Genomic DNA, 12,482 nt, shown 5'->3' with positions numbered 1-12,482 from the left:
CTTAAAATTCCCTTGAGGTATTTCTTCAAGATAACAAAAGACGTGTTCCCAAACTGTAAAGAAAGAAGATAGACACCTCATAGTTTTGTAGATTATCTCTTTTTACAGAGCTGAATTTTGATCTGGAAAAGACCTGTATGGCTATAATGAATTAAAAATGAATTGTGAATATTATACAACTATTTCTAAAATAAGAAGCTGGAGTTAAACATGGTCATTTATTGATATGACAGAAGTAAGCATGAAAATAGTAGTCTCATTTAGTATATGTGTTTTTAATTGTTAAGCAAATGATAATTTCAGGGTTTTATTTCTGTCCTGACAATGGTAGAGGATTTGCTGTTTTTGCAAGTGGTCTGAAATGGCAGTCTACCATCACTTATAGGCAATTTAGTCTTCATTACAAATTAATGAAGTGATAATTGCTCTCTGCAACCTTTTATGTGAAGAACATGCCAGTGCTGTTTGCATTATCTTGCAATTTATATCTCTATATCCAAGTGCTTGTATTAGCTTGGCAAATTAGAATTGAGAAGAAAAGTATTAACGTACAATGAGATAACCATAATTAAAATGATATTTTACATCAAATCATTGAAGCTCACCATTGAGCATTTCCTTTCTTTTTTAGAGTACAGCCCAGTGCTGCTCACAGTATACAACAGTTCTAGATGGTTGCAGTGAATTCTAATGCACATGCACAGTGAATATGTGAAGTGTAATATTTACTTATAATTGGAAGATAAATTCACTTTTTGTGAATAATGGTGTTTTGATCTCATTTTTTCCCAGAAAACACTATATTCTCTTGAGTTTTTGTTTTTATTTTTGTTGTTAAGTTTTTTTCAGTCATGTCCAACTCTTTTGTGACTCCATTTTCGATTTTCATGGCAAAGATACTAGAGTGGTTTGTCATTTCCTTCTCCAGCTCATTTTACAGATGCAGAAATGAGGCAAACAAGGTTATGACTTGCCCAGAGTCACACAGCTAGCAAGTGTCTGAGGCCAGATTTCAACTCACAAAGAGGAGTTTTCCTAATTCCAGGACCAGTGCTCTATCCACTGAATCACCAAGTTATCCCCTGAGTTTTTATTAATACTGTACTAAATTTTGTGAAATCATAGAAACGAGCATTGTAAAGACACTGAAGTAGTCGTTAAAAATGTGGTTTCTTGGATCTTATCATTCTTTCTGTCATATAGATATATATCCATAAATACATATATATGTGTTAGTATATAGAGAGATATTTTTTACCTATATCTATCTATCTTATGATTTTGCATGTGATATTAGTAAAAATCCACAAATTATACATTCTGCACTGATCTTTTCCACATTCCCAAAAGCTACTTATGTGGTACTTTGCATAGAATGGCTCTTATGGAATGTTTGTTGCTGCTTATGAAAAGAAGATGAATATTTCCTTTGCCTTAAAATAAATCCTATAAAGAACCAAGGAATCAGTATCAGCTTTATTCATACTGAGATGTTAGAAATCTTAGATTTGAAAAAGAATTTTGGATTTACAAAACTCCTAGTAGCAACGTGATATGTATAATTATTTTGCCCCCTCAGATTTTCTTCACAAGCACATTCCAAGAACAAAACTAGAAAAAAAAATTACACTGTGCTAACAAATATATATTTATCATTTTCTACATTTTATTGCATGTATTTTCCTACATAACCTACATGAATCTGGTTTGCAGAATAGATTTAAAAGATTAGAGAGTGGAATCAGGGAAAATAGTTAAGAGGCTATTGAAGTAGAACAGATAAGATTATTAGTGAGTTCTCTCATTCTGATAGAGAGATGGAGACTTCATAATCACGAGTAGCTATGAGTACCTTAAAATATCAATAATAAAACAAATAACTGGAACATGGATGATGGTGGGGTGATATGACATGAAAATTTTAAAATCATGATTTGGAATCATTATGTTTCCCAATAAAATAAAGTATTCGTTCAAGCTCAGCTCCGACTGCCTCCAGGATCTTGTGATTTTTATGGGTTCTTTACTTTATAGGTTTCCACTGGTGCTGAGATGGCTGTTACAAAATAAAGCCCTTAGGAAAAAAAGCTGACAGCCTTCACTAATCCATTTGACCCGAAACAAATAAATGTCTGCAAATTTTTGTAACTCTACTTACATTCTTTCATATTTATTAAATACAACATAGAAAGTGATTACTATGTGTAGTGATATTAGATGCAATTGCCTTCTGTTGTCTCTCCCCTGTTTCTAATGGGTAATTCCGAAGTTTGCTTTGGGTCATTGAACATCACTTGATATGACCGAGTCTTTAACTTTTAATTCTTGCAACTTCTTTCTACAGAAAATTAATTGCATAGATGGTGAGAAATGAACTGTTATCATGATGGTTCAAAGCTCTTTGGCAACCTGGTTGGACTCTAAACCTAGTTTTTCCTGGGAAAAGATCAAGACTTCTGGCAGTTTGGTCTCTTATTCCTAAATAAGATCAAATTTTGGATAATTTTTTTTTTTTACCCCTGCCGCAAAGACATTGGACTGCTCCTTATTTACTTTGGGCTGGATTTTGAGCTGTAAAGCCATGCAATCTACTTGAATCTTGGTTATCTGAAGGATAATCTGTGCCAGGAAGCACAGACAATTAGACTAAACTTCAGTAAAGGACTACAATTTATTATCTACGTTTTATTCATAGATAGCAAAAGACAACCATTTTCAAGGCCAAGAACTATCTTTCCAGAACTGTGATTTTTGATCTGAAAGAACCCCAGTTTACTGTTTTAACCTATGTTACAAATAATGTTTGAATTTTTAATGCTAATTAATCCAGATCAATTCAATGAACAGGTATTAAACAAGAATTATTGATGATAGTAACAGCCGATATTTACATGGCACTTTAAGGTGTGCTACATGATCCCATTTGATTGTCACAACCATACAAGATAAGTGATGCTGAGGCCCAGAGAGGTTATGTAACTTGCCCCTGCTCAAACAGCAAGTAATTGTGAGAAGCAGTGATTGATTTCACAACAAATCCCACACACTTTCAGTTATACCACAAGGTCCTTTTACCATGCGCTATGGTCTGTAGTGGAATAGAGACAAATTTAAGGTCAGTACTTGCTCTGATGGCAAGATAAATTTACATTAAGGCAAGTATGAGACATGATGAGTCCTTTCTAGAGGTACACTTCAAAGTGCTTTGTGAGCCTCATGAGAAAAGGTATGGTATTAACAGGAGAAATCAGGGAAGTCATTTGAGGAATATAGGAAGGGGGATTAAAGTCATAAGAAATTATATAAATAAAGACATGGTGGCAGGAATATGTAGTACAAGTTCAGAGGGTAAAGACTATTCCATTTGGGGTGTGAAAGAAAGTAAGAAACAAAGGTTAGAAAGGGCAGGGTGGAGGTAGACTATAAAAGAATTTGAATTAAGACGAAGGCATTTGATTTGTACTTGGTAGACAATAGGGATCTGTTGATGAATTTTGAGCAGAGGAGTAACATATATTGAGATACATTAAAAAGATAATTGTGGTGCTGATATGCATGATGAATTGGAAGTAGAAGAGAGTGAAATATGAAAGATATACTGAAAATCCATGACAAAATCCAGACAAATTGTATTAACGATCTGTACTATGATGAAAGAAATAAAGGAGAAACAACACAAAAGGAGACTTGTTAAAAAAGTGATGACACCAACAGAAATAATGGTGTCTAGTTTTTTTGTGTGTATATTTATAATTTCTATGAAATGGCTTAGTTACTGACATTTCATTTTAAATATAATCATTCTATTAATGTCAATTCTTCTTTTTTTGTTGTTTGTTTTTTGAAACTAGTGGGAAGAGATCAGTGGGGTTGATGAACATTACACCCCTATAAGGACCTACCAGGTATGCAATGTTATGGATCATAGTCAGAATAATTGGCTGAGAACAAACTGGGTCCCAAGAAATTCAGCTCAGAAGATCTACGTGGAACTCAAGTTTACACTAAGGGACTGCAATAGTATCCCATTGGTTTTGGGAACTTGCAAGGAGACTTTCAACCTCTATTACATGGAGTCAGATGATGACCATGGGGTCAAATTCCGAGAGCATCAGTTTACCAAGATTGACACAATTGCGGCTGATGAAAGTTTCACACAGATGGACCTGGGGGACCGCATTCTCAAACTCAACACTGAAGTTCGAGAGGTAGGCCCAGTGAACAGGAAAGGCTTTTATTTGGCTTTTCAAGATGTTGGTGCCTGTGTTGCCTTAGTATCTGTGAGGGTGTACTTTAAAAAATGCCCTTTTACAGTGAAGAACCTGGCAATGTTTCCGGATACAGTACCTATGGACTCCCAATCCCTGGTGGAAGTCCGAGGTTCTTGTGTTAATAATTCCAAGGAGGAGGAACCACCCAGAATGTACTGCAGCACAGAAGGGGAATGGCTGGTGCCCATTGGCAAGTGCTTATGCAATGTTGGCTATGAAGAAAGGGGCTATGTTTGCCAAGGTAACAATTATACTTTAATCAGTGCTTATAGTTATTCTGTTTCTGACTTGGGAATTTGCCTTAGAGAAACCATTGTTTGGTTTACCTTCAAATGTATATGAAATGACTCAAGTGGATTATAATTTTTTTGAAATGATTTGTTTTTCTTTTTGCTTTGCTAATGTAAACTATGGCTCCCAAGAAAAAGTAACTCCAAATTTGTTGTGTAGTAGGAAGAGAGCTGACTTCCAAGTTAAAGGATGTGAATTTAAATCCCATCTCTTACTTTCATTACTTCTCTACCTCTTAACTTCTAAACAGCTTAACTTCTCTGGGCCTCTTACGTACAAGATTGACTTTGAGATTCCTTCCAACTCCAGGTCAATGAAATTGTCTATTATATACATGTGTATACTTCACAAATGGAGTATGACCTACTTTGGTTTCTTCCATTTTACTCATCCGTTTTATTCATAACTATAGGCCAACAGGGCAAACCCTTCCCCCCGTTTTAAACTTCATTACACTGTCGGCACTCAGTGAGTGTTATAATAACAGACCTGAAAAATTGTGATGACCACTAATGTTGCTATTTATATAACTAATAGTAATATTTACTTTATTTCTCTAAGTAATGATTTGTATTTCAATAAGATCTTGATGCCAGATGAACTTTCCCTGAGTGTTAACCATTTAGAAGTTTGTTCTTTTTATAATGAAAAGTTTTGCATGTGATAGCTATTGATGAAAGCTTATGATGTATCATTTGGGCTTTTATATTATTATCTGTGTGCCCAATTCAAGTTTTAGACAGTGATAATGAACTTGTGTCATGTAGATTGATTTGAGTCATGAAAAAAATTATCCATAGGGAAGCTGAGCTTAATGTTTCCTTTGTTGGCTTGGCTTGCATTGTGTGCATTATAACTTTATAGAAATAGAAATGAAAGCTATTTTGTATTTTTGTGTATATATGTCTTTTTTCCATTTTAAATCATGACATACCACAGGAAGACTGACCAGTTTTCCAAAATGTTTGACATTTCACACAATGCAGATTATGTCTATTTAACAAGTGCATCTGTGGCATTTTTAACTTGTTTATATAAGTACAAAAGAAAATATAAAAATTTTTGTGATCACAGGCAATGGAATGTTGCCCATTTCGGACTGTCATCAGAATTACAATATTTAGGATTGCATGATTTCTCTGCAAAGCAGTTATTTCCATAGTCAGTCATTCACTGAGTCACTATGCTCAAAATACATATGGAAGCAATGAGGCTACCTTGCTATTTGATGATTTGGTCTGAACACACTAAATAAGACATGATATCAGTTTGCTTTTACTCTATATTGTTTATAGAAATTAAAAAAAACTAAGAGTAAACAGTGTTTTTGATTGTTAGGTATCATGTTATTTAAATCTTTGAAAGGGAGATAGATATGTGTGAATATTGTCACTACAAAAAATCAGAAAGTCCTTTAATTTAAATTTCATTACAGAAGAATTTTGCTTCTGCACTTTGATCAAGATGAGGCTTGATAATCAGGTGTGTGTGTGTGTGTGTGTGTGTTACACATACATGTTACACATTTAAATCATTTAAATCTAAAAGAGAAGGGGAGGGAGAGAGGGGGAGAGAGAGAGAGGAGAGAGAGAGAGAGAGAGAGAGAGAGAGAGAAAGAGAGAGAGACAGAGAGAGAGAGAATAAGATCTCCTGACTCGGGATGAAAAATAAAGCTACCTATTTTCCCTGTGCTAATTCTTGCTTAGCTGATTGCTATAGTTCTCTGGTTATTAAGAATAGACAGGTTCTTGTCTTCTTTCAAGGCCTTTAGGCTACAGGAAGAATGATTATTAAAAGCTTGTATTTTAGAGTTTTCCTGAAAGTTGCGTGAAAAATGGGTATAAATGAAAACAAATGCCATTAAAGCAAATACCTGGAATTATCCAGAAAACAACTAATTAAACAGGCCATATATGGATTGTAACATGTTGAGAACAGATGTATCCAGAAAAGGAGGTGTGCAGATTATGTACAGATAACAACTAGACTGCCTAAATGGTACACTAGTCTCCCTAAGATAATAAAAGAACAAAAGAATATCTCCAGTGCTTTGGCTAGATCTAGATACACAGGATTTACAGGAGGGTGGGGGTGAGAGTTTAATTGCATAGGATAAAAGCCATTGAGTGGTTGTGTTCATTATTAATGGAGGGAATGTTCACTAATGAAATCATAGCTTCTTCAAAGTGTCAAACTATCAAAGTATCCAATTATCTGGAATGACTAATTAATTACAGTATGTCACTCTGCCCATCTCTAAGAAATGTACTTGAGCTGAGATGTAGAGGATGAGTATGGCACAGTGGGTAGAGCTCTTGACTTATATTAAGGAGGCCTGGATAAAAAGCATTTTGTAGACACTGTGTAGCCCCCATTTTAGTCTGATTTTTCTCATTTGCTAAATGAGTAATAATTATAGTATCTCTCTGAGAATTGTTAGGTTCCAAGGAAATAATATATTTAAATTTTGTTTTTAAAATGGCAAAACTCTCTATAAAGATTAGTTATTATTATATTAGCATTGATTCCTTCCTCAGCCAGCATTCTAGACCAACTGTAACACGTGTGTATACTGCCTTAGAAGTAGCATTGACAAATATTGGAATCAAATGCTATGGGGACCCCTGCGATCCTCTATGGAAAAATCTGATCAGTATGGAGCTGCTCTAATCCTATTCTTAATGTCAACTATCTAATGGCTTTTTATCCTGTGGAATTCCACCCTACCTCCACCCCATGGTAAATCCTACATATCAAGATTTTGCCAAAGTGCTGGAGACATTCTTTTAGCAACTTAGGGCAGCCCAGGCCTTCAGTGGGACTGTCGGGATACATTTTTAATGAAGTGATTTAATTCATTTGTATATAAGTCATAGATAGGCATTTCCTTCAGATAAACAGATCCCAGGAAAAGGGAAGAAGGTCATCAGAATTAGATCAGACTATGAAGCTTGTTATGTCTTACTAGATATCTAAAGTTATCTCTAGCTAGCTATTTCAAACTTGGTGCAATATTAAGTTTTAATGACTTTAGGACTAAAAATGCTACAAACTTATAGAAATAAAATTTGAAATGTTAATTATTTAAATTTTGAAAGAATTGATAGATTTCTTATCAGTTCACCATGGTGGTATTGTGCTTTACATTTCTGGCATATTTTTTAACATCTTAAACACTTTCATCAGCTACTGCTCAGTGATTCTTTTGTAATCTTAGCCTTAATATCATCTACAGAATTAGGTTTTGATGAAAACCCACAATTTTGAAGCAATCCTACAAGAAAAAAGTCTAATGGAAATAGATCAGATGACTGAGGTGGCTAAGCAAGAGGACCTCCTCTACTGATCTGGTCTGAGAAAGTTTCATCCTGAAACTGACACACAAGCAATACATGATGACAGGCAACCTTTCTTGTTATAATTAAAATTTAAAAATTTATTATTAAAATTCACAAAACTTCATAAGTGTAAAGTACATTTAAATAATTAAACTTTCAAATAATGTTTTTGTAAGTTTGTAGAATATATACTTCTGAATTTGTTAAACTTACTGAAGCTTAAAAATACACTAAGACTTTTGAGACATCTGTGTACTACGTATTTATTATATATTTTATTATGTTATATATTACACACATAATATGTATACTATATTACATACATGTAATATATATGAGATTATAACAAGATATCTATGTATATTAAAATTTCTTGATATAATCACATATATGGAATTTTTTTTAATTTCAGAAAGTTCTATTGTACTTTCAGAAGTACAGAAGTACTTTTCTTGGTCCTTAAAATTTACTTTGATCATTCTTAGTGCCTCATTCTTGCTGTGGGTACTCTCTCTTTCTTTGACTTAGTAGATCAATCAATCAATAAGCATTTTTTCTGAGCACTTACTATGGACAACTAGGTGGCTCAATGGATAGAACACTTGCCTTGGAATCAAGAAGAGTCATCTCCATGAGTTCAAATCTGGCTTCACATACTTACTAGTTGCGTGACCCTGAGCAATTCACTTACCCCTATTTGCTTCAGTTCCTCATCTGTAAAAATGAGCTGGAGGAGTATCTTTGCCAAGAAAATCCCAAAATGGGGTCACAAAAAGTCAGTCATGACCAAACAAAAGCAACAACATGTGCCAGGCACTGTACTGGCTTCTTGGGACACACATATAAAAGCAAAAAAGGGTCCTTGTTCTCAAGGAACTCAAAGTGGAACTGAGGAGGACAACATGTTTATAGGTGGGCAGATAAGTAAACGCCTCATGTATAAAGTGGTTTTTGATCTCAGTCATGAAGGAAAGTATGTTTCTCTGAAATGATGGTGAGGAAGAAGTCCATTCCATTCCTGGAAGCACAAGTAAGGCATAGAGATCAGACATGGAGTGCTAAGTATGAGGAACAGTAAAAGGAATATTTTTTTCCTGGATTGTAGCCTATGAGAAGGGTTGTTCCCTGCATTCACACTGGTTTGGTACTTGGGGCCAGTCCATGAAGGGTTTTAAATGCCATACAAAAGAATTAATGTATTTTATTCTGGAAGTAATAGGATTAAATTGGAATTTGTCAAGTAAGGCAATGACATGGTCCCATTTGAGATTTAAGAAAATGAATATAAAAAGAGGGGAAGGCTTTGAAGTAAAGTTCAAAAGAAGAAGTTAAATGACTTGCCTAGGTTCATACAGCTAAGAAGAAGATCAAAATTTGAACCCAAGATCCTCTTGATTCTCAAGTCAAAGCAAAATGTAATTCTGTTAAAAAAAAAAAAAAAGAAGTCTTGGCAGGGTTGGAAGGGGAGAAAGTGCTACTGTGTTGTTGTTATTGTTTTTTTCTGCCTCAAGATTGGGCTCAGAGATATTTATGACAAAGTTTTAAATCCTTGGAAAAAATCTGGTTTATAATGGGAAAAGTCACTAACACCACAGTGGCATTGTGGTGGTCATGTTACCTCACAGTCTTTGTCCCTTGAGTAGTTGAAAGATCTGGGTTTAGAATTAGACACATGTGGGCAGGAATAGCAAGTTGATTCCAAGAAAAGAACCACAAAAATCCAGTCAGAGAAAATCATAACAAAAGACCAGGGGTGGGGGAGGGTGTGGGGGGAAGGGAGGAGAGGAAGTACTTTTCTAAGAGTGTAATTTAAAAGCAAACAGAATATAGTCATAGCTTAGTGGGCAGTTAGATTGCCTTGTGATTTTGGCTTTAGATCAAGCATAAATCAGAAATTCTTTTTCACAATCATATGATTGTAGAAATTGGAAAACAAAACAACATATTCTGGTTTGTTTTGAAAGATTTATATCATGGGATAATTTTCAGGTGGCCCTCCAGAGGCCAGTGATCTATGAGCATCCTCATTTCTGATGTTAGTGACAGAGTGGTTATTGGAGGTTTGGGGACTGGCTTGGATTTTTTTTTTTACTTAAACTAGTCTTTTCGACTGGTTACTATAACTTTCTGTGGCTTCTCACAATTGTTCTTTCTTATTTCTCTAGGAATAGATGAAAATGTGAATTCTTAAAAAGGATGTAGGGAAAAGGGAACTAAAACGCTGTGTATACCCACCAAATGATAAATTTAGGATTTATAATATTGTATAGCTTACTTCCTTCTTTCCTTCCTCTCATCTACCCATTGATCCTTTCTGGAGTTTTTATCTGATCATTACTTCACAGAGAAGTGTGTATAGATTTTTAATATCACAATACTTATAATACAGTTAAAATACCAAGCAACACCTTAAATATTTACTATAAGTAGAAATAGTGGTTCACTGTATAATTAAAAATTATTGAGTAGAGATATTTGGATAAAAACATGTTCATAAAGTGTCTGTTTCTAAAATTAAAAGAAAGCAGTTTGTATTTGAAGGTGTTGCCAGTAGCAAAAGACTTTTTAAAATTTAATTTATTTATTTTCAGTTTTCAACATTCACTTGCACAAGATTTTGAATTCCAAATTTTCTCCCCATCTCTCCCCTCCCCTCACCCCAGGACAGCATCCACCCCAATCAATCCTTTCCCCAATCTGCCCTCCTTTTTATCACCCGACCTTTCTCTGATCCTCCTCCCCTCCATTTTCCTGTAGGGCAAGATAGATTTCTGCCCCATTGCCTGTACATCTTATTTCCCAGTTGCATGCAAAAACAATTTTCAACATTCATTTTTAAAGCTTTGAGTTCCACATTCCCTCTCTTCCTCCCTCCTCACCCACCCTCATTGAGAAAGCAAGCAGTTAGATATAGGTTATACATGTGTAACCATGCAAAGCACTTCCATAAGTCATGTGTAAAAGACTAACCACATTTCCCTCTATCCTGTCCCACTCTCCATGTATTCCATTTTCTCCCATGACCTGTCCCCTCACAAAAGCGTTTGCTTCTGATTTCCCAAATCTGCTGTCCCTTCTATTATCCCCCCTCTCTTATCCCCTTCCTCCCTGCTTTTCTGCATGGTAAGATAGATTTCCATGCCTGTATTAGCAAGGCAATAATCACAATATAGAAGATGATTGTCAATATGCCTATGTGGTTCTGGATATTGCAAAATATGAGACTCTAGTTATAGAAGGTAGAAGAAGTAAACCATTTATTCAGACACCAAAGAACCAGGTCCCAAAACCATAAGCCCAATCTATCACAGCAGCTAAGAACTCAATACACAATATTACAGCAGAGAACCACTCCATCCCATAAACTTCCACTCCCCTGCTAGGGCCTGTAATAGGAGGGCCGAGTTTATAATCTCAAAGAGGATCATAAACATGTCTGAAAGGTTCGGAACCGCCGGATATAAGAAACTCTCAAAGTAGAAGGCAGAAGAATCAAAACATTTATTTAGGTTCCACAGTAACCAACCCATGAACCAGAAGCCCCATTTTGATATGTTGATCAAAAGCTTCCAGGCCCAATAAGTACGCCTTGCAAGAGTAACCAGGAGGCTACAGAGAAGCATGATTGCGTAAAGCAAAATCATGCTTCCCCCTCGATGGTAATAAGATTACCCACTGGCCTGAAGTCTTTGTTCAGCTTCCTCCCGTAGATCAGCTCTGCTACTGGCAGCTCCTGCCTCAGCTGTGTCTGTGTCTGTAACTGAAGCTGCAACTGTAACTGACGATGTAACTGTCGTAACTGCCTCTGTAACGGTCGTTGTAACTGTCGCTGGCTCCAACCGGAAAAGGAAGAGAGAATCTTCAAGCTGTCCTCTCCCCTCTTATAGGGTTTTTGACATCATCAAGCTCCGCCCGAATGACCAGGGCCGATTGGTTCCTGAGTTGGCCCCTCCCCCTAGCATAGACATTAACACCTCCCCTCAGCCAGCCCCATGACTCATCACACAGGAAGTTGTCTGCTTCCCGGCATGCTCCCCGGGCCTCCTGCCCCGGAAGAGCAAGCCACAGTGTCCAGAGGCTCAATGAGGTAAGCTGAGTCATTCAAAGAAAACAAAGGCCATTCTGGTTACACTCCACCCCTTGTTATAGGATACATAATCTAATCAGCCATGTATCCTAGAACATACATTGTGATCCAATTACAAAGGAAACTAAAACATATCATTCACAATAAAGCAAAACATATCATTCAGTCACATTCCCAAACATTGGTTAACGATTCAAATGCGATCCACCCCTAGATCCCAGCAAAATAATCTCTTCAATCAATCATCCCCAAAATAATTATTAATAATTCAAATGTCCACCCCTAAATCCTTGTATCCATTACATAGGATCAATAATATCATAACAATAAAACAACACAGCAAGGATAACACAAAATAAGTAAACAGAACACTATCATCATTTCCACCCCCCTTGAACGATTGGGGCTCAAAATCTTGGGGTGAGGGGTGAAGGTCTCATTTTCCATAGCTTCTTCATGCTGAAATTGGATGTAGAGATGGCCCTGCCCCCAAAA

General features: G+C 35.9%; 1 protein-coding gene across 1 annotated transcript in view; it reads left to right on the top strand.

Moving 5' to 3' along the window:
- EPHA3 (EPH receptor A3) overlaps positions 1 to 12,482 on the top strand; it is a 519,117-nt gene that overhangs the window by 136,409 nt on the left and 370,226 nt on the right. The window contains exon 3 of the mRNA XM_036757104.1: positions 3,852 to 4,512. Coding sequence (XP_036612999.1) covers positions 3,852 to 4,512 — 661 coding nt within the window. The remainder of the gene's footprint in view (positions 1 to 3,851; positions 4,513 to 12,482) is intronic.

Source organism: Trichosurus vulpecula, chromosome 4 (assembly GCF_011100635.1).
Source record: "Trichosurus vulpecula isolate mTriVul1 chromosome 4, mTriVul1.pri, whole genome shotgun sequence".
Classification (NCBI taxonomy): domain Eukaryota; kingdom Metazoa; phylum Chordata; class Mammalia; order Diprotodontia; family Phalangeridae; genus Trichosurus; species Trichosurus vulpecula.
The sequence above is the reverse complement of the archived record's forward strand: the minus strand, read 5'-3'. Positions and strand labels throughout refer to the sequence as shown.